The sequence below is a fragment of the Tympanuchus pallidicinctus genome, unplaced genomic scaffold (assembly GCF_026119805.1).
Source record: "Tympanuchus pallidicinctus isolate F22 unplaced genomic scaffold, pur_lepc_1.0 scaffold3, whole genome shotgun sequence".
In the NCBI taxonomy this organism is placed as follows: domain Eukaryota; kingdom Metazoa; phylum Chordata; class Aves; order Galliformes; family Phasianidae; genus Tympanuchus; species Tympanuchus pallidicinctus.
In genome coordinates, this window is record NW_026294747.1 from 6,030,513 (window position 1) to 6,053,191 (window position 22,679).

The 22,679-nt window shown below is 36.6% G+C and overlaps 1 protein-coding gene across 2 annotated transcripts in view; it reads left to right on the forward strand.

Moving 5' to 3' along the window:
* The window catches only part of KNL1 (kinetochore scaffold 1), a 29,895-nt gene that overhangs the window by 4,387 nt on the left and 2,829 nt on the right, over window positions 1-22,679 (forward strand). The window contains exons 4-24 of one of the 2 annotated variants that reach the window (XM_052695353.1): window positions 865-924; window positions 2,497-2,558; window positions 2,992-3,047; window positions 3,517-3,547; window positions 4,605-4,642; window positions 5,014-5,066; window positions 6,521-11,620; window positions 12,301-12,445; window positions 13,422-13,489; window positions 13,613-13,711; window positions 15,507-15,622; window positions 16,212-16,302; window positions 17,774-17,890; window positions 18,530-18,617; window positions 20,139-20,222; window positions 20,529-20,568; window positions 20,676-20,777; window positions 21,218-21,318; window positions 21,608-21,676; window positions 21,831-21,940; window positions 22,474-22,592. In XM_052695353.1, coding sequence (XP_052551313.1) covers window positions 865-924; window positions 2,497-2,558; window positions 2,992-3,047; window positions 3,517-3,547; window positions 4,605-4,642; window positions 5,014-5,066; window positions 6,521-11,620; window positions 12,301-12,445; window positions 13,422-13,489; window positions 13,613-13,711; window positions 15,507-15,622; window positions 16,212-16,302; window positions 17,774-17,890; window positions 18,530-18,617; window positions 20,139-20,222; window positions 20,529-20,568; window positions 20,676-20,777; window positions 21,218-21,318; window positions 21,608-21,676; window positions 21,831-21,940; window positions 22,474-22,592 — 6,749 coding nt within the window. Of the gene's footprint in view, window positions 1-864; window positions 925-2,496; window positions 2,559-2,991; window positions 3,048-3,513; window positions 3,548-4,604; window positions 4,643-5,013; window positions 5,067-6,520; window positions 11,621-12,300; window positions 12,446-13,421; window positions 13,490-13,612; window positions 13,712-15,506; window positions 15,623-16,211; window positions 16,303-17,773; window positions 17,891-18,529; window positions 18,618-20,138; window positions 20,223-20,528; window positions 20,569-20,675; window positions 20,778-21,217; window positions 21,319-21,607; window positions 21,677-21,830; window positions 21,941-22,473; window positions 22,593-22,679 lie in introns of both variants that reach the window. The other variant, XM_052695352.1, reaches the window with a different exon arrangement.

Below are 22,679 nucleotides of genomic sequence, written 5' to 3' on the forward strand. Positions count from 1 at the left end.
CTGAGTGGAAGTGAATGCATTTAATATTCAGAAGACAGTTCACCCACTCTCTTCTCAAAATAAATACTTAAATATGTTGTTCAGAAATGAAAACTGTGTGAGCTATGTCCATGGTTATGAATTCAAATTTTTTGCAAATTCTTTGGTCAACTATATATCAGTTGTTTTTCTATGTCTTTCAATTTATTTTATACATCTTTTTATGTCTGAATTTCCTTTCTAAATCTTAATTACAATTGGAGATTTATATGCTTATTTGAAGTTTATTTACTTAGGATTGTTTTATTTCCAAATTAATTCCCAAAGATGTGAAGCATTAACTGTGGAATGTTAAGACAGAGAATAAATTGGCTGCATATTTCAGTAAGACCTACCTATGTACATTTTCTTCTATAAAAGGTATTAAACTATGCTTCTACCTGCTTTTTTCAGTCCTGCTGCACTTATTTCACAACACAAGATCCAACATTGTGCCTTTATCTCTCTTGTTTTTCCATTATTATCTTGTGTTGCCTGAGACCTCTGCCCTGTTAATTCATTCACCAGGCAATCTCTTCATCTTATACAAAGTGCTTAGCGGGGTGTTCATAGCTTAAGACTGCTCCTGCAGTCTCATAAAGATGTATACCTCCAACTGAATTCCTGAATGTAGTGCTATGGTGAGAAGCAGGGTCAGAGTCTGGTCCAAATGCCCAATCGAGTGAATTGTAGGTTCTGTAGGGTAATTCAAGGTAGTTTGATTGTGTGTAAGTGATGCCTTGAACTGCTTGTACACCAGCTGTGATTAAACCTCTCATTTACTTGTTGCTTCATCCTTTTGTAGTAGTGAGGGCTAATTTTCTCAACTACTATACTTTCTTTTAGATATTAAAGGCTCCACGAAATCCTCTTGATGATCTAGGAAATGGGAATGAACTCACTCAGGTATATCTATTCAGTCCTCTTTTTCTGATGTTAAGATCTTCAGTTTGCTCCTCAATTTATTCTTGATCAAACTTTCACTAGAATGACATAGATGTAAAAAGTCCTGCAATAACTGCTGTGGAGGGTGATGTTAGGAGTAATAAGTATTACAATAAATCCATTCAGTTTTTCTTTTATTTTACATCAGAATATTTATTCTGTCAAGTGGGGTGAAATAACCAGAAATTATTAGGTAGAACTCGCTTCTGCTATAGTCTTCTTGACTTGAAGTTTGATCTGTTAGAACAATAACTGGTAAAATCAGTGAGGTGAGATCTCTTGAGACCGCTGCTGCAGTGCTGTAGTTTTTCAATTCTTGGGACAGAAAACAAAATAAATCCTGCAACTCTCATACTAAACAATGTGGCATTTTTTCCATAGTTCATCACATATTATTCCAAGCAAAAAGCTTGTAAACTGGTATTCTGCTGCTTCTGTCTAACCAAGCAGTTAGCACGCCTCTTGTGAGGTGGGTGTCTCTGTGTAAAGAGGAGGGAAACTGGAGAACTGTAAGTTGTTTAAGGATGTTGGCAAATAGCCATTGTATTTGTTAGGCCTTAAGTGTCCAACCCTTTGGCTTGCCTAAACTGCAATGAGTGAAGAATTGTCTTGGGCTACATGTATGTAAGTTGCTCTGAAAGTAATGCCTCCCATTTATTTCCATGGAAACTACAGTAGGAACAAAGAGCACAATAACACTATTTGGTGGAGTAAATTCTCAGCTACAAAAACACTGTTTTTCGTCATAGCCACCACCATTAGCTGTGCATTTTTGCCAGCAATGAATGAGAACTGCATGTTGTATTTGTAAAAATCAAACAAAACACCGGTATCACCACAAGTGACCCACTCTGTTGCCACTGCTAAAACACACCAGCCGAAGCCTCTCTGTGGTCACAACCACTGTTGGATATCCCATAAACATTCAGTAAGCATCAATGGATGTTGACAGATGCCATGAAAGTCTGATAAAGAAATATGATCAGATTTTTGAGTAGAATGTCTGATTACAACACTAGACATTCCTTTTGAAAATTTGCAGGTAATGTTTATATCAACTGAAAAAGTAGTTGCTCACATAATTTTTATTTTTTTTTTGCCATCTTAAAACATATTCTCAAATTTCTTTATCAAAACAGAAAGCAAGGCTGCATATTCTGTGCTGTTCAGAGCATTGCGTTTAGCCACTGTATCAAAATGCACACAATTATTTGCTGTCTCTTGAGTCAGTGTTGCACAGCAATGCTCTTCCCCTTTCCTGGTTTCAATCAGCGCAGTGTTAATAGCACACAGAGGATTGGTTTGTTACTGGGTGATGGGTGTGTACCAGGGGGCCACTTGTGCTGAAGAGCTGTTTCCTTTATAGCGTTGGGGCAGATGATGGGCCACATGCAGGTCATGAGTTGGACATGCTTGTGTTAGGTTACTTGATTTTTTTTTTAATTTCAGGTTGTTGTTGAGAATCTGTATTATTCTGACTTATGGTATAAGAATTGTTCTCTATAATCAAACTGTCATGTTCTTTATTGACAGGATCTCAACATAGAAAAACGTAGGAAAAGTTCCCGACGTGTCAGCTTTGCCGACACCATAAAGTAAGTTTGATCTGAAGGATGCAGATTTACATCTTTCATTTAAGAATAAGGCTAAAGACAGTAATCTGCCATCACCTAAAACTGCTGTTTGCATACCTTTGTGTGCATTCAGTATAAAAAATTAGTGACTGTTTTTTTACTGAGTTGATACTGAGCCTTAAGAGAGCAATTATTCATTTTTTCTTCCTAGCTAGAAAAAAATGGTTGGGTGACTTTCATATATTCAGGAAATTCTACTTTTCATTAACCTTATGGAAAGTGTGGCTGGATTCAATCAGCTAATGTCTAGATTTCAGAAGGTACCGTGTGGGAAAAGATTGAAATTAGAGCTGATTTAAAGAAAAGAACAAACAAACAACAAAAACTAAAAAACTTTTTTTCCTGTGCATCAAATCTGATGGTCTTGTTTTCAAAAACTCTTTTTTGTTCTTAGCTGCAGGGTCTTCCATCGAGATCTTAAGAATAATGCAGCAGAAAGAGAAAATGAAGGTAAAACTCCTTTCATTTCTGATGAATTTCCCAGACTTAGCAACAAGATTACAGCCCAGAATTTAGGTATTCAGGCTTGTCAGTCACAGATAGGGAACAATATGGTCTGCTGTTTATAATGGACAGGATAACAACTCATTGGTTACTAGCATTGTTGGACCTGTTAGCTCAGAGAAGGAATTACTCTATTTTTAGACAACAGGCAGCTAGAACAAAATCTGCTTCAGTGATTTAGATTAAAAGAAGACTGTGAAGAATGTCACATGAAGAATGTCAAAGATTACCTAGTAAAAATCTGAAAAGCTAATGCATTTTCAAGTACTTTGCTTGCCTGGGTTTTTGACACAATAAAAAGGAACATCAAGGGTGAGAGCTTCAGAACATTCTATTCTATTAAGTTTACTTTTGTCTCTCAATGTTTTGATCCCATTTCTCACTTTAATATGTTTAATTTTCATATTTTTAGCAGAAGATACGGAAAATCATGTCCTGCTTAATCAGTGAGTATGTGGAAAAATGTTCCACAAATGCTCTGTCCTGCGAATACATCTCTTCACGTGGCATGAAACCATCAGAACATCAGTCCTCAAAGAAACAGACAAATGCAGTGTGCTTATTCAGATATAAAATTGCTCAGTGCTTTTGTCTGGTTAAAGAAGTTGTATAAGAAGGATATGGCTGTTTTGGCCATTCATGTAGAGATTTCTGAGAATTTGAATTGTGTCTTGAAATTGCTTCTGTTCCAGGCCAATTGCTTGGGAATATCTCTCAGGAGAGACCTATCACAGTCCACAATTCATAGACATCTTTTTGGATATTTATTACTGTAATTCTTCACTCAAAGGTGGATAGTGTTGTCTGATATCAAAGTTATTATCTAGATAAAATAAAATTATGAGATTTTGAAAGTTATATTGACTTAATAACACATTTAGACTGTGCATGAAGGAAAATTTCTTATTTAAAACCTACAGCAAGGAAACAGCTTACTTGTAGTTAACAAATGCTTTTAAAGTTTTCAAAGCAGTATAGTTACATATGTGAACATGTGTGTAAATAAAAATCAATATTCTAGCTCAGGTTTCTTGGTCTTGACATAACAGTCAAGAAAACACTGAAGAGCAGAAGGTATTAAGTGTTAGACAAAAAGCCAACAAGTTTGTTGTTGTGCCTGGCTTTTGGTTTTACAGAGAAATGATTTCAGGCTTTAGGGGCACAACTTCCCTTTTTCAAAGAGAAAGGGATGACTGAAAGTGGAAGGTCTGAGTTAAATATGAAGTATTAATCTTGTCTCTTTTATTCTTTTTTTTTTCCTTGTCACTGAGAAATTAGAATGCCAACCGTATGGTGGCTTGTGGCATGCTTGGAAATAAGAATCTCATGGAGGAGTAGTGTTGTAACTCAGGATACATTGAAAGCATATTTGTTATGTCTGATATCTGCTGCCCAGTCATGTATGAGCTATGCAACATAATTCTCTGCTTTTTAAGTTTATTGTTGAAACCACCCATTTTACTATTTTTTTTAACATACTTTTACCTAAATCACCTTTTGTAGAAATGAAGAACCTGAAGCTGTTCCATGTGAGATTACTGGTGAGTTTAAAAATAAATTTAATAGGAAAATAGCTATTTTTATTCCAGACTATTGATTAATTGTTAGTAGAATAATTTTAATATACCTAGAACAGTCTCCCTGTTGAAGATCACTATTGCTTTATAGGGCTTTGCTCCATAAGGCTGTTTACAAGCGTAATATTTTGGAAGTAAGAATAGACATACTACATGTTCAGAGCAGTACTGAAAATATTTCTCAGGTTGTATTTGGCTTTAATTGCACTCACTCGCAAAGCGACACTTGTATGATGAGTGCACAGATCTTCAATTCAGTTGATTAAAATAATAAATAGAATAAAATAATAAATAATAAAATTAAAAAAACACAGTATTTGCTTTTCTTTTAACAGGGATGAACACTTTGCTTCATGCCCCTATCCAGTCATCAGTGCAGCAGACTGAGGTATGTGAATTTTATTTCTTCAGTGCTGAAAATACACACAGATATAGTGTCCAAAGTATGTTACAATAATTTGTGTAGTTAAGATGAAAGATGTACTACAGCTGTCTAAAAAATAAATCCTTGAATTCACATAAAATTCATCTGAAGCATAATCTGTATTTTGAAGTATTTTCCCAATCTGATGGCCATTATACTACACTATTGATAACTTCTGTTTCTAAAATCACTAGGTATATTTCAATACCTGAGCTAATTCTTACATTCTTTTCACACCTTATCTAAGAATATGTAAAGGAGCTTATGTTTCAGATAGGTCTGATTATAAATATTTTTCATATATTTCTCTCTGCTTAAAGTTTTTTTTCCTTCCTTGAGTAGTATACACAAACACACTGTCTTTTTCCCACTGTTAAAAAACTTTAGAAAAATTGCAGTGAGTGACACAAAAAGGCATCTGAAATTCTTCATCTGACTGAAGTGATAACAGAAAATGTCTAGTGAAGACATTCAGAGGCACAAGGATCCTGAGTTGTGTTATACGTTATTGTTGGTGTCATGGCACTATTGAACAGTTTTCCTTAGTGCAATGGCTTCTGACTTTCATGCTTAATTTAAATTTAAGTAAGTGTCTTCTCTCTTGTGAAAGAATGCTTATAAAAAAAAAAAAAAGTTATTGAAGTCTAGTTTTGATTAAAAGATGTGTACCATGAGCCTATAAGGGTCGTAGTTAGGTAATGCATATGGTTGTGCTTTTTCTAGTATATTTTATTTCTCACACTTATAAAATAGCATATGTAATTTTAAAAAGTTGTTCTTAATATATATATCCATTATGTTTGATGAAACACAGTATAACCTTTCTACTGGCCAGTTTTTGTCCACAGCTTTAAAATTGTAAATCTTTTCTATTAAGGAGACTAAAATCATAGTCAGGGTGGAAGTCTTATAAAAAAAAATTCCAACTTGGTGCTGCTGCTCTGGGAAATGTGCATGATAAACTGGACAGGGGTTTTATTTGCAGTTGTCCAGGAGGAAAAGGACAGAAACCACATCATAGAGTGATAGAAAATATTGATTGAAAAGGCTCAGTTCCATGTTTAGAAGAATTTCATGTGTCTAAATAGGAAATTTTGTCCAACAGAAAGCTGAGGTGCATCGTTTCAAGAAATGCCATTTAAAATATGTAAAAATATATAAAATATGGGCTCTAATAATTTGTAGTGAAGTTGTCCTCCTTTTCTTACATGTGTTATTACTTGCTGAGAAGGACTAAAGTCTTTTTTTATTCAAAAAACAACAAATGACAAAAGAAAGCAAAACAAAAAACTGTAGAGATAGAACTGTAGTCTTACAACTGTATTAGTTTATTTTTGTTTTAAATAGAGTAAGCTGTTGTGTCATTTGTTGCAAGCACCAATAGCAACCAGTAGCTGTCATTTGTTGTCTTTTTTCAGTGCCATGATGTGGACAATGCTATTCCAAGAACAGATAGGCCTGATACAACACTCATCTTCTCAGACGAAAATGAAATGGATATGACAACTAGTCACACTGCAGTGATTGCACGTAACCTGAATAACAGTGAAACTGCCAAAACTGAAAAAATAGATATTGTATCATTTCTGGCCGAGTTAAACTCTATCAACAGAAAGGCAGAAAAAAGCAAAGATTTTCATTTTTCCTTTGCTGGAGACCGTTTTTGCCCATCTTTTGAACAGAAGGAAGATGCTGCTACAAGAAAGAAAATAAATTCTAATGATTTTTTTATGAACTCAAATGAAAAAGCACTTAATCCTATTGAAGGACCTGAAAAAGAGAACATTTTTTTTGTCCCTTCACAAGTTTCAGAAAACATGGCACAATCATCGTATGTATGTTCCCATGAACAGCTAGCCACCTGCAATGTAACAAAAATATTTGGAGAGCAAGATGATGGAATGGAAATGACAAAATGCCAGGCATCTGATATTCAAAATATGCATTCTGGTCTTTGTGAGATTCCGACAGAGCAGTTACCATCTGCAGATGTTACTCAGGCATTTGCAGATGATGAAATGGATATGACAACTAATCACACTGCAAAAATGCATTTTCCCTTTGCTGTTGTAAGTAATCAAAATTTAAACTTCAAAAAGGATTTCTCGTCCTTGGAGCTAGATAACTACTCTGTCCTAAAGAGAACATCTCACAAGAAAGAGGAGACCAGAACACTGTCTTCCATCCCAGGATCAGTTTTTTCTGAGACTGTCTTCCGAGATGATAAAACCATTGTTTTTTCTCAATGTGATGACATGAAAATTACTGGGAATTACAGAGATGTAGTCTATAATGCAAGTACCAAAGTAATGAACAGTTCATGTTATAAGGCTTTTGAAAAACCAGTTAGCAGAAATTTGTTGCTAGTAGAAAGAAGACATCCAATAAATAGTGACTATACAAGAAGTCTGTCTTTAGATGATAGAACTTCTCTGTCACATAAGAATAGTGCACGTGAACTATCTTCAGGCTCGGATGGACAAAATGAAAGAGTAATCCAAGATCACAGTACTGCTTCATTGAACGCTGGTTTCAATTCATGTTCAAATTCAGTGTCCGCTGGTTCCTCTAAGGGTAGGCTTCAGGACAGACTAACAAACTCCCTACTTGTTTTACAAGGTGAGAAAACTGCAATATTTTCAAGAACAGATGTGGACTTGACTAAAAATTGTGTTGGCAAGGGTGATAGAAGGGATATTGAAAGTGAATCCCCTGGAATGTCCAGCTCTATCACTAGCAAACCGCTTTTTCTTGATATTAGGTCTGTATCTTCCAATTTAAGGGAGCAGGAAAAAATGGAAATAACTAAATGTCATGCAGTTGTCAGTGGTGATCAAAGCATTGGGATAACCACAGAAGCAAAACAAATGAATTGTAAAATAATTCCAAGTAAGAACCAGAACAATAATTTTAGTGATGCTGCATGTCCTTTGGATAGGGACAAGGAAAATCTTGAGGCAATTGGTATTGATGTGAGTATTAGAAGAAGCCAGGCTATAGAAATGAGTGCTAAAGGTGTTGAGGTGGTAACAGTCAATAGGATGCTTGGAAAAACAGACTTTCAGGCTAGTAGTCTGACTTCCTGTGCAAATAGCATGTATTCATTCCAGGAGCAAAAGAGGGAAGTCTTTGAAAATACTGTCACTGACAAATATGCATTCACGTGTTTGCAAAATGAAAAAGTTTATGTATCTCAGCCTTTGGGAAATAAACTTATGAATTCTTCAGTTTCCTGCGCAAATGACAAAAGAGACGTGTTTTCAGATGATGAAAACATGGATATAACCAAAGCTCATTCTTTGGCTGTTAGTCCTATTAATATAGAACAAGAAAATGAGAATTCTCACGTTCAAAATAATGTAAAAGCCAAGCAGCTGCAAAACCAGACCTTCCAGTTTTCTGATAGTTCTGGCATAGATCATACAAGTCAAGCTGCTGCAATAGAATGTGAAGATGTCAAAGTGAGCTCAAAGAAAGAAACTGTTGCTCATTTAGCTCCAAGTGGTTTCTTTGTTTCCAGTAATGAGCTTGCTCCCTCTGGAAATAAAAGAGACGCACAACCTGGAAAAATATTGGGAATAATCTCAGATTGCCAAAACACTGACGGGCATGAGAAAACGCATCCTATGATGGTAGTAAACAATGTATCATCAACTGCAGAAGATTTTGAGAGAAATTTTTTGATCAGTAAAACAGTTTCTTCAGAAAGGGGTTTTAATCATCCTCGGTCAGGTGATGACCTATGTTTGAGGGGTGTTGAAGAGAGGTCACTAGCCAGCAATTCTAAAGAACTTAAGGGAAGTTCCCAGTTGCCTTCCTTTTTGGAAAAGTCAGTTGTATTTCCCTCTGGTGAAAACATGGACTTGACTGAAAACTGTGCAGTAGTGGCTCCTGATCAAAACATCTGTACTCTTTTCCCAGGAAGAAAGGCAGCACAAGGACATATTAAAGATAAAAGTAAAATATCCTTAAAAAAAGAGGTAATGATGACAAACAATCAGGAGCAGCCTGAGTGTGATATGTACACCTTGGTATCTGATAAGAAAATGTTAACTGTGACTGGTATAAAGCATTTGCTTTCTGTAGATGAGAAAACTACCATCTTTTCAGAAGATGCTAATATGGACATCACTGGAAATCATACAGCTTCAGCAGACAAAACAATTTTGCAGCCTGAAACTTTGAACAATGACGTACCCTTCATTTCTGAAGATAAAACTTCTGTTTTTACAAAAAACAATGACATGGAAATAAGTAGGCTTGATTCTGTTGCAGCTGATAATTCTATGGAAAAGGCTGCATTTCAAGGGATACTTAGCAGAACTAATGGAACTAGAAGGAAAAGCTTGAAGGGAACAATAGGGGAAAAGACTGTTTTATTTTCACTGAGTGAGAATAATGACATGAACATCACAGAGGGACTTACAGCAGCAATAAGCCATGAAATTGTCTCACAAAATGAGGTAGAGCTTCCTTCTCCATCTTCAGCTCGTCCTGTTACAACTGTTACATTCACAAGTAACCAGGCTGAAACAGACATTAAGTCTTGCTCTGCTAATAAAATTACTGTAAAAGTTGCATGTGATGATGCGTTGATCTCGGATAAAATTGTTGGACAGGAAGTTCCTTCAAACAGAGAAGCTACTACGTTTGCTATGGATGATATGGAAATCACTAAAGCCCATAATGTATCTTTAAAAGAAAATCTTCTGCAAATTAGGCAACCCAATCAATCTGTTCCTTTAACTTCCTCAGTTATGTTTACAAGTGACTCGGCTGACATGGAGATAACTGAGTATCACCCTGTGGATGGGAGATTTGAAAGGGATTTATGTGAGAATAGATTAAATCTGCCCACACAGGTTGTACAGGAGGCTCTTTCAGGTAGCAAAACAGTCATTTTTCCTTTGGCTGAGAATATGGACATTACTAAAACTCATGATGTATTAAGTGGTAAGATCGGTGTATGGAATGGAAGGTCCATTCCAGCCATTTCTGCAGTTCCTGCTGATAAGACCATTGTTTTTTGCCACAACCAGGATGATATGGAAATAACTTCATCAAATACTATTGCTGTTAATAACAATACTGAAGGATCTGAGAATCAAGAAGCGTCACATAAAAGCACTCAACAACCAGACTTGTATAGTGTGTCATCATCCTCTTGCAGAGATGAAATGGATTCTCTGCAAATAAAAGACCTGAATGGTGGGGATCATAAAATATCTAATACTAAGCCCTCAATTCCTTCTGCTTCATCACCCTCAGCGTCACCTACTGAGAAAGGACCTATCAAAGTCCACAATACCAGATCTGGCACAATACCAGATTCCACTTATTCTGTCTCAATCCCAAAAGATGCTTTGGATGTCCAGGCTCTACAGGATCTTGGCCTTTCCACAGAAAATTCAATTCCTATAAACAACGAGCAGGATATTTTACATCCAGGAGCAATGAAATCAAGGAAAGTATCTTTAAAGCTGCGAGGTAATGACCCCTTGGACTGCAGTGAAGAAAGTGAAGTTGTAGTATCCCATGTTTTTCTTCCTGCTCAGCACTCAGATTCTTTGGAGGGTCCTCCAGGTGCACTTAGTACTCAGAGAAATCAAGTATTGAAAGATGATTCATCTAGACATGAAGATCTAGCTACAGATTTAGCTGTGGATGGAGCAGGCATTGTTCCAGTTTCTATCAAAGAATCAGAGGAAAATGTGCTGTCAGCTGAAGCAGAGGCAACAGAATTCCAAATAAATTCTGAACAAACTAAGCATCTTTCAGTCAGTGATAGTCTGAGAGATCCAATAGATCTTGTGCCTAAATTATCAGGTATTTTAAATATTTATTCAAAACTGGAAAATATTAGAAGGAAATCTGTAGTTGTTTCTGAAACTGTTCTTTCTGATCACTTGCTGAAGTTACCAACTCAGCCAGAGGATACCTTGAGGTTAGGAAAAAATAGCATAAATGAACAAAGATTATGTTCTGCCAAAGAGCAAGAAAATGCATGTCTTGAATCTGGAACTGCTCCCATAGATGCAGATGTAGGTGTGGCACTTACGGACAAGTATAAAAGAAGTGTCTCTCTAGGTATCTTTCAGCCTAAACTACCGAACAGAAAAAATCCTTCTGTTTCTAGTGTGCAAGACATAAATGTGAAATCTTCAGGCAAAGTAGAATCACCAGTTCCAGAAGTAAATCTGAACACCATTAAAGCTCCAGGTTATGACAACTCTAGTAGGCAGAACTTCAGCCCTTCTCAGTTTATAGCAGAAGAATTTCTTCCTGTCTGCCCAGAAGAAATGGATTCAAATGATTCTGTAAGCTCTGAATTTGTGGAAGAAGCTTGCAATAACAGAAACAAAAGAGAAATCTCCCACAATGAAAAGATTCAAGTTGAAGAGACAAAAAGTTGCAACAATGCAAAAAGAGCTTTGAAATATGTTGAGGGGGATCTTCAAAGTCTAAAGAAGCTCAAGATGGATGAAATCGTGGTCGATGGGACTTCCCAAGACTTGCAGGTAAGTCTGATCATTCATTACTGGGATGTGCTTAACAGTAACAGCACTTTTATTTGTATGCTCAGGTGTGTATAGATCTGTTGGTAGGGGTTTTTGTTGCTCTTTTTCACCAGTTTACTGTAATTTTGCAATGCCTTCCCCAGTATTTCTCATTGTTTTTTGAAACTGGAATGATGAGATCGATGTGTGCAGTTTTCCTGATCCATGACAAGCATTAAGGGCAATGTCAGTTTTTAATCACTCCATAGAATTCTATCAAGCCTTTCTCAAATAAATATTCTTAGTCATCTGTACTAAACTACAGCATGAGTTGCTATGGGATTGAGAAGATCTGAACAAATATGGAATGCCTATCTGAGCTTAAGAATTAGTTTGTGCATCATCATTAGAAACATTTTAGCTCAGAAAACTGCAAGAGTGTGCTGTGCTGGCTACTGCTTTGATTGAAAAACAAATGAAGGATTTTGGAACATCATTTCTTATATGCCGTGGTACGAAATAGCTTGAGTAGTCATATGCTGGTTTTTCATGCTGATTAAGTGTGAAATGGGCAGATATCAAAAATAATTCAATTCTGGATGTCAAGAAACAGCTACAAAAACCACTAATTGAATTATTCTTGCATTATTTCATAGAACTTTTCTGATTTCCTTTTTTTTTTTTAAACATGCTAATACTAGGTTACTTATGGCCCTGTACCTGAAAGCCACATGGAAGTTGCTGAAAGTGAAGTTTCTCCAAATCTATCAGCTAAAAACTCTGACTGTACTCATGCCAACAGCAGCAGCTCTGTAGATTCTGTTAAGGCTGACACAGAATTAACAAGTAAGGCTTCCTTTGTGGTAATTATCTCAATTTTTTGTATCTTTTTGGCTTAATTAAAGACTAGCCCTACCCTTAATACATACCTCACTTGGAAAAGGTGTTGAATGCCTGCTTTGCAGTTTCCTGTCCAGCTTGTCAACGTGTTTTTTCACTCTGGCTAAAAGGCCAAGCAAACTGAGAAAATGAGAAAAGTTGCAGAATTCAAGTTTTTTGTTTTTGTGGCCAGGTTGTAAACACAGTTTATTTTTCTTAGTACAGAGGAAATCCCCTACTCCTACTATTCTAGCCCAAAGATTGTTTTAAGCTGGTTCCATGCAAAGCCTGCATGTCTCAGAACTGCACTCATAGAATAAGATTCCTTAGAGTGCTGCAGAGGCATCCACCTGGCTTTTGGCAGATTCAGCTTCTTGGTTTATTAGCTCTCACTAATTAGCTGGTACCTAATAACAAGGGAGAAATCTGCCAGTCAGGTAAGTGATGTTTTGCTTCTGTTTACAAAACCAATTCCAACTTTGCCCAATGCAAACATGAAAGATGATGTCTTATCCAGTGGAAGCTGGACTCTTTCCTTTGAGTGATAAACTAGTTTGTCTTGGCTCAGAATTTGAAAGCCGAGGTCATCTTCAAAGTTGCTCAGCTCAGATACTCTTTAGTCCGTGCTAACCCTAGGATGCTCTCCACATGTTTGTTGGGGGCTGTTTTTCAGGTTTATTACCTTTTATTATGATACATGTGGCTTTCCTACCATGGAAAAATGACCTGTCATTTCATTACCACTGATTTTTATTTCACATTAGGCTTTCAAACTGTTTCATACTATTTGCCACTGATTTCATTCAGCATTGAAAACTCATGAAGGTTAAACTCTACAATAGTCGCTTTTCTTTTAGAATCAATTAACTAGGATTCATATTTCTGTAATAATATTTTTAACCCCTACCATGTTGTTATTTATTTATTTCTTTATTTTGCCTAGTTCGACGAAGCAGTCAAATGGAGTCGCAGCTTCTCACAGATAGCATTTGTGAAGATAATTTGTGGGAGGTGCGTATATAGCTGAGAGATGCCAACTTTTTTGTAACAGGAAAAATACTTGTGCGGATATATATCAGTAAACATTTTTTCTTGAAGAATGCTCTTACCTGCATGATTTTCCTAACTTTGCAGAAATTTCAGAGTGGTGTCATCACAGTTGGGGAGTTTTTTACTCTTCTTCAAGTTCATGTTCCAATTCAGAAGCCCCGGCAGAGTCATATTCCAGCCAGTGTGAGTATCTGTCCTTTGATATACTTGAAACTGACTTTACATTATGTTTGTCTTCATTTCAAAGTGCTCCATATTAAAGGCCTCTGAGTAGTTCCAGACAGAAGTCAGTTCCACCTTGACCAGCATTAAGCACCACATGCTTCCACTTTCTCTTTGCTAGTTCACTGCTAATTGATGTTTTTTTTTCCTCAGTAATGAAAAATAGAATAGATTTCAGACTCTTACAAAATGAAATGTGCTAGTTTGTGGTTGGATAAATAAGCTAATCCTTGTTTTCTGAGCTTGTTTAAAGAGCGACATGCTTGAAAGAATTAGAAGCTCTATCTAACTTATTCACTTTATCTTCTTACTATATCAGTTGTCCACTGAAATCAGAATGATGTCTGAAAGCATTGTGAGATATGTGCAAAAAACCTCCTACCTTTAATTATGGCACCGAGAAACCTGATTTATTCTTAGCTCTACAATGGCTTTGTTCATTTAGCAAATGGGTTGCTTCTGTCAATTACAACTGCAGCAAGGCCCTTTCTTCAATCTATTTTTATTCTATGCCTGGAAATAAGCTCCACCATTTACCTCTTGTGAGAGGAGGGGAAGGAGGAGGAAGGAAAGGGGGAAAAACTGTCCAAACTGAAGTACTAAAATAACTGCTTAATTTTATTGCATCTGCTTTCCAATGTTTCTTTCAGCAGCTCCAATTCCTTCTTACAGGCTGATTCCTTCTTACATAGTCTAGTTCTTGCTTTCCCTTTCTATAGCCACTTCCTGCAGTACAATAGAGAAATTTACAGGGGCAGTCAGCTTTGATGTGCAAATTGATAAGAAAGTTACTGAAGTGGATTTCTTATATTCTCTTCTTAGTTTTGCATGAACACTATAATATGTGTGTACTGCAAATCAGAAAGTTCAGATTTTGAACTTTCTGTTTGAAGTACACAGTTGAAGTTTGAATATTTGCACTGATTTAACTTCTGGCTCTGCACTTTCAAAAGTGACTGGAAGGCATTCTCTTATTTTGTTTACTTTTAAATTAGAGGAAAAATATGTACCATTCCTTAAAATGATCATCTAATAAAACAGTGTGGATGAGCTGCTTAATTTTCTGTACTGACATGTTAAACCTTAGAAGTTTTATGAGCAGAGAAAGTTTGTGACATGGCAATGGCATTTATTTAACAGAAAATATAGGGAATTAGCTCAAATATTTGCATTTCCTGTGGCTTACTGCAGTTTCTACTGGCACAACGAACAGTGTACTGAGGCAGTGGAAAAGCTTTAGCAGTGCTTGCATCACTGAGAAAGATGTGTTTGTTAACATACTCTTTAGATGGTAAGCGGTGCATTTGTGAAAATTCTTCTAAAATTTTTTTTAATACTTCATATTTAGTTATTTAGGCAGCTGTCTTTGTACAAGCAGACTGTAACAAGGTGTCATGTTGTCAGGCTAATGAGTCAGCAGGATAGCCACATCAGAAATTTAGATAACTTCCTGGAAATAAGGAACCCTATTCTACTAATTTACAAAAAAAAAAAAGCCTAAAAGCTTTCTCTGAAGGAGTGAAATTCAGCTCAGTTATTTATGTGCTTTTGCATATAGGTAATTAGATGGAGAATACCCAGTAAATCAAGTATGTCAGGCTACCTCCATTAAATTTATTTTCTGTTGTGCAAAAATGAAAATTTGTGCCCTTTTGTTGGCTTCAGCACATGAATGGATAAGAAACTATTTTCTCTAAAAAGCGTGCTGCCTCTTTTTCCTCTCTACTCACAATTTTCCTCTCTGTTTTTTTCCCAGTGTGCTGTCAGTGCTCCACCTACTCCAGAAGACCTGATTCTCAGCCAATATGTTTATCGTCCCAAGATGCGTATTTATGAAGAAGATTGCCAGGTTCTTTCTCAGATGATAGATGAGTATGTCCGTATTTTTTCAGCCATAGGCTAAATTAGTAGTTCTATTTTTCAGCTCTGTTGGCATGCAGAATGGCCTTGGGACAGTCAATACATTACCTATGGAGGAAAACAGAAAAAGGGTGGTTAACCTATTTAATGCTGGCAGCCAGTTTTATTACAGGTTTAGGTTTATAGCAAAGCCTCCTGGAGAGGAGCTGTGATAATGGATATAGTTATAGCTTGATTTTCTTCCGTTACTAATGAAGGGTTTCAGTTGCCTATCAGAAGAGTTAAAGGTTTTGAGTGATACAGAAAATGATCAAATACAGGAAGCGGAATCATAACCGATTACAATCTGTTGTTCCAATTTTCCAGTGTTTTTTATGCAGTCACCATGGTTTATTTCCTTACCTGAAGGTCACATTTTGGTCTAATACATTATGTCATCTACAATTTCAGTTATAACAAGTTTTATGTTAAAATTCAAGTCTGTAGTAAGGTTTTTCCCAGCCCCAGTAGCATCATTTCCTATTCCTTCAGCTTCTTTGTCTGCTTGGTGTAGTTACAACAAGCCTTTCTTTCAATTATTATTTTTCCCCCTGTATTTCAGATTAAAACAGTATGTAAGTGTCCAGGATCAACCACTGGTGAATGTGAATAAGAATTTATGGGAAGTAATGAGAACCTGCTCTGATGAAGAGGTAATATTGCATGACGAGATAACGTTCTTTACATAATGAAGTCAGCTCAAACTATGTGTTCAAATGTGTAACGGTAGGTAGAAGATACAAGGCAAAATTTTTCTGGATGAAAGACTACTGTAAGAAGTGGAATAATTTTTTACATGTCAGAGGAGTTAAGTTGCAGAGTCAATATAAAATAGATTAGACTGAATATGTTACTATAAAACAGAAAAACTGAAGTTGATAATACAGGTTAGTTCAGAGTAGAGAAACTTCAGAGGAACCTAGGCAAGCAACACAATTTTGGAAGGAAAAAATGAACTACTCTTACTGTTGAGCCTCATTGGAGTTTCATTGGAGGAGCAGAATATTTCATTAACCTAAATGTTTATTTAGTTTGGAAAAGTATGTATGACAGTGCGAGACCTATAATGAATAGAAAATAGGTCATTTCAAAAAATCTCATACAGAATTCAGAGTGCAATAGTGGTGTCACAGGCCAAAGCAAAAGATTGTGAAGCCGGAGGGTATTTAAAGGAGAATGCTAATAACAGGGGGCACAAAAGACACCCTGAAGACATTTGCATTTAAAAAACAGAAGCATTATAAGAGTATTTTAGACAGAATTAAGGAAGAAGATCAAGAGATTGTTTTCCATGCTTCTAAAGCCAAGAATAAAGGACTAGTCAATGAAAACAAAAAGTTAAAACGATGAAATACAGTATTTTTCATAATTCATAATTATATTTGTGTTAGAGGGTATTACAGAGGTTAGGATATTAACTGGACTCAGGAAGAATGTACTCAGGAATAATAAAAGGCCTTAGGACCCTTAGCTCAGAATTACAAATTTGAAAGGTTTTTGAAAGCAAAGCTCCACATTCTGGCTTTAGAATGATACCACCTAGTGGCCATGGATTGAAAACGTGGTACGAAAAAGCAATTTGTACATTTTGCATCTTTAGCTTAATAGCTGTCAGAGAAAATATTGTCTTACATAATCTGTAGCTATGTTCTATTCAAACAGGTGGCTTTGTTACCATTTCTTGTGGTTTAGGCACTGCCTGGAATTCTGCTATCATTTCAGTTATCCTCTTTAACAGTAAAGGAACAAGTGTTCTAAGTAAGTCTTGAACAGTTGAAAAGAGAGCCATCTGACATAATTAATAAACCTGCTCCTTTTATTATTTTTTTGTGAAAGTAAATCTTAAAAATCTAGTGCTTCTGCTTTTTGTGCTGTTCCCTCTTGGAAGATTGTGTTGAATCTTTGCTAAGGAAATTGCTTTATTAGTAGATTGTACTTGAATTAATTGAATTTAAGGCTGGACAATCTCAATTTCATTTGAAACATATGAAATACTGCTCCTAGAGAAATGGGATATTGCAGAGAGTGGGAGAAGAGAAAGGAGAGAGTCTAAAGACTAGACTGAAAAATTCTTTGTTTCACATTCTCATTCACTGTCCCTTCCATATTCTGTGTTCTTTGCAGCTAAAGAGCTTTGGAGCAGAACTAAACAAAATGAAATCCTATTTCATCAAGGAAAGTAAAATCCTGGCTCACAATGAGAAAGAGGCATTATACAGCAAATTGCTGCAGAGTGCACAGGTAATCTGCCTCAAGGCTTCAGAGGTTTAAGTTTGAAAGAGGAAATTCTACCATATTTTATCTGTGCTTAAACTAACATAAAGTGGGACATCAAATGTGGGATTCTAACTAATGTAAGTCTGCTTACTCATCATGTTTTTCTTTTATCTATACGCAATTGTAAGACATTTCAGGATAGTGACATTTTCTTGCACTAACTTATAGGAATCTTCTGCCTAAGTGTTTTGGCAGTTAAAGTAATGGGAGTAAAAAACAGAAGTATTAAAGGAAATGCCATCAGAAATCACTTATTTATACTGTACTAATGTCTGTATTAGTAAATAACAAGGAAAAGCACAAGCAGTGCATTGTGATAGGTATCTAGAAATTTAGTTAGTTATGTATCTCATACCTTCATTTAAAAAAAAAAAGGTAGGAAGATACATTGTCAAGTTTCTGGTACTTTCTTAAGCATGGCGTCTGCCTTATTGTCAGTTATTCTGCTTCTTCATTCTAATAGCAGATTGTATCAGCTTCTTTAATTAGTCTATTAGCAAGCAAAGATCTAAATGGTGGTCCCAGAAGGCATTTGGTTTCTTTTAAAATGTTGTTGACCTGCATAAGAATACACTGCAACGGAGCACAACTTTCTCACCTTAGGAACAATATGAAAAGCTCCAATCAAGAATAGCAAATATGGATGAATTGCTTAAGGAGGCAGAAAGTTGTCTTGCAGATCTGGAAGCAGGTATGTCTTTCCAAACAAGTGAGTGGTTCATTGATTTCTTGTCTGGTCCCTTTTTTTTTTCCTGTCAAGATGCTATTTAAATTGCTGTTTCAAGACTGTTCACTGGCCACCTGGAATTTTAAATGTCTTGAGTTGCAAGTATCTGTTAGAATCATAGAATTCTCAGGTGGGAAGGGACCTCAAAGATCATCAAGTCCAACTGCAGCCTAACCATAGTACCCTAACTCTAACAGCCCTCTGCTAAATCATATCTCCGAGCTCCACATCCAAACGACTCTTAAACACATCCAGGGATGGTGACTCAACCACCTCCCTGGGGAGCCTATTCCAATGTTTAATCACCCATTCTGTAAAGAAGTGTTTCCTAATGTCCAATCTAAACTTACCTTGGTGCAACTTGAAGCCATTTCCCCTCGTCTTGTTACCTGTCACCAGTGAGAAGAGACCTACCCCGCTCTCACTGTAAGCACTTTTCAGGTACTGGAAGAGAGTAATAAGGTCTCCCCTCAGCTGCCTCTCCCCAGACTAAACAGCCCCAGCTCCCTCAGCCTCTCCTCATAGGGCTGATTTTCCAAGCCCTTCACAAGCCTCATTGACCTTCTCTGGACCTGCTCCAGTACCTCCACGTCCTTTCTGTACTGAGGTGCCTAAAACTGAACACAGCACTCGAGGTGAGGCCTCACCAATGCTGAATACTTCCCTGATCCTGCTCACCACAGCATTCCTGATACAAGCCAGGATGTCATCAGCCTTCTTGGCCACCTTGGCCACACTGCTGACTCATGTTCAGCCGACTGTCCATCAGAACACCAAGGTCCCTTTCCATCAGACAGCTTTCCAGCCACACCTCCCCAAGCCTGTAGGGTTGCCTGGGATTGTTGTGACCAAAATGCAGGACCTAACACTTGGCCCTATTGAAACTCATGCCGTTAACCTTGGCCCATCGATCCAGTCTGTCCAGGTCGCTCTGCAGTGCCTTTCTCCCCTCAACATTCCCTCCCTTAGGCTTCACTTGTGCTGCAAACTTGCACATCATATGAAGACTAGAAAATACACCAAAATGAGCTGAAATATAGAATTATAATTGTAGCCTATGAACATGTAACCAACTGTGTAAGTAAATCTGCTAGTGATGACAGTACAGCTGTACTGTATATTGTACACACCTCAAAATGGCTGCAAACTTGTCCAGCTGCATTCACACAAGCTGCAGTCAGTACTTGGGGTTGTCATATTTGTATTTTCATTTATTTTCGTCCTTCTAAATTGTCTTTCAGTGCCTTGAGTACAGATTACACTGCATGATAACAGCTTTGAAGCAGTGCAGTAAAAGTTTTACTTTTCCTTTTCTGTTACCTCTTCAGGTTTTTGGTAGATACCCCTCTCTCCCTGGCTACTTGCACATCTTTATCAGCTATTTTTGAAATACTGAAGTGTCTAGAACACAGAGACAGATAAAATGAATTCTAAATATTGAATATGGGAGTTCTGTGTAGACCTTTTGATACTTCTTTCCCACAGATTCAAAATGGGAAGAATGTGAAACAGACTGCAGTGATGATAAAATGGAAGGAGAGGACTCAGAATCAAGAAAACTAGAAGAAGGTAATGGTACCAACTTTTAGGTTCTGAAGAGAATGAAATTCATTGATGCAAACATTATGGCTTTCTTTTTCACACTGGATATAGTGAAGAGCATAGATGTTTAAGTATGAAACAGATTTTTTTTTTTTACTTCTCTTGGCAAAATGGGACTTAGAACTCAGATCAGCATGATTAGAAGAGTGTGTGCTGGCTATCATGTAGGAGAAACAGCCATTAGGTTGAAATCTTTTGCACCTGCACAGTAAGTTAGGACCGTCTTTGCTGCTCTTTTCTCTGACAACTTTTTCTTCCTCCCTTTTCTCTTAGAATTGGGAAGCCTCAAAGCTCAAGAAGAAGAACTTCAGAGGTAAGATGTCAAAGGGGATCTAAGGAACTTAAAAATATTCACATTCAGGATCTAGAGATTTGTATTATTTTTAACTAGTGTACTACATCAGATGTTTATCTTTGTAGAGAACTGTCAGATCTGGAAACTGAGAATGAGCAAACGCTTGTTCAGATGAAGCATCTACAGGAAGATGAAAAGAGCTGCCAGGAACTCCTGGAGAGATGCAAGTAAGGAAAAAAGACTTCCAGGTGTTCTGTTTTTGTTTTTATCAGCTAGTTCTGGAGCCTCGCATTTCTATGTACATGTATCAGTGTTTGTTGTTTTTCCTTTTTATTTGATTTGTATTTGGATGCCCATCTCCTGGCAACCTATGATAAGCAACAAAACTTCTGTGAACTGTTAATGGCTTTACAGTGATACTCTGTATTTCCTTTTCCTATATCCAGCTCTCCTCCCATCCCAAAAGTAATGTTTATGTGAAATGAATATTACTGTGCTTTGGATTCCAAAAGATTCTTACACTTCATTAACAAGTGAAAATTTATTTGGTCTCTCATACAATGTATGCATGCAAGCATTCTTAATTCTCTGATCTTTATCCTTCAGGTAATTGTTTGGATTGGTTGGTTGAAACTTAAGTTGTCTGTGTTTGTTTCATTCATTTTAGCTTCACTGAGTGGGAGATCAGTGAATGGAGTGAACGACAGGCAGTCTTTAATTTTCTTCATGATTCCATTAAACTCACAGTTGTGTTTGGAACCCCAGTAGGTAAGTTGCAAAACAAGCAGATTTCTGTTTCATGAATTTGATAGGTTAAATAGTTATGCACAATAGTTAACAGAAATGTACAGATTTTACACTAGAAAAAAATTAAGTTGAAATAAAAAATGAACTATAGAGTTAGCATGTAAGCTAAGAGAAATAATAAATAGTGGATTTAAATAGTTTTATCAGTACTCTCTACAAAATTTCTGAATGTGTGTAACAAGTATCTGTTTCTTAAGAGAACTAAGTATAGAAATAGTTACTACTTCAGGCTTTTTCCTTTCCTTCTCAGATGGTGATGTTTTTGGTGAAAATCCTTCCAGAAAAATAGTTAGCCTGAGCTTTGAATCTCTCTTGGATGGTAAGATATTTCACATAGCTTGAAATTAGCTGCCTACTAATATTATACTCTTACTGGGAGGACATTACACATTACACATTGCTTTAGCTGCTAGTGCATTGCTTACATGGCTTTGAAAAGATTTTTTGAAACACCATTTCCTTTTTTGTTACAGAAGAAAAAGCTCCACTCTCCTCATGTTTAGTCCAAAGACTCATATTCCAGTTTATTGAAAGTCAGGGATGCTGGCAGGAAAAGTGTCCCATGCTGCAATACTTGCCCCAGGTAAAGTGTCCAAAGAAAAATATGAAATCTTTTTTGTCACAGGTTGGTACAGAGAATACAAGTGTATTGATGAATACTTGATTAATGCAAATCAAAATCTGTTTCATAAATATTCTGAAGTAAGAGGGAGAAGTACCTGCCCCAGAAGTCAAGAGACCTAAAAGCTGTGGTTTCCTCCTTATTTGCTGCCTTGATGTCTGACTATCTCAGTGATGGCTTAAAAGCCTTATTCCCGTTAGTAGAAATCAGGGAATTGAGCTGCATGCCATTCTGCTTTCAAGAGAATTAGTATTTTAAATTCCTAAGCCAAATCTGGTGTTATCTATATTTGAGCAACCTTGGTGACAAAGCTAAAGGGAAAAACTTATGGCAAGGAAGGATGTATGTTTGTTTTTATGCTTGTAAATTTTCATTTTGTGTACAGAGTGAGGTAGGAGTTAAGCTGTGTATTTTTAATGCTTTCTAGCATAAACTTCAAGTGTCACTCAGTGGTTTCAGTTTCATTGTAAATCCTTTTCTAATCTCTTCTGTAGGTGCTTCACAATGTCTCTTTGGTGGTAAGTCGTTGCAGGATCTTAGGAGAGGAGATTGAATTTCTGGAGAAATGGGGTGGAAAATACAATCTTCTCAAGACAGATATCATCGACACAAAGTGAGTAACTTTAGATGGAGCTTATGCAAATTTTACAAAGGATCTCTATGTAAGCAGAAGCAAAAGATGCTATGTTGGTTTTCATGA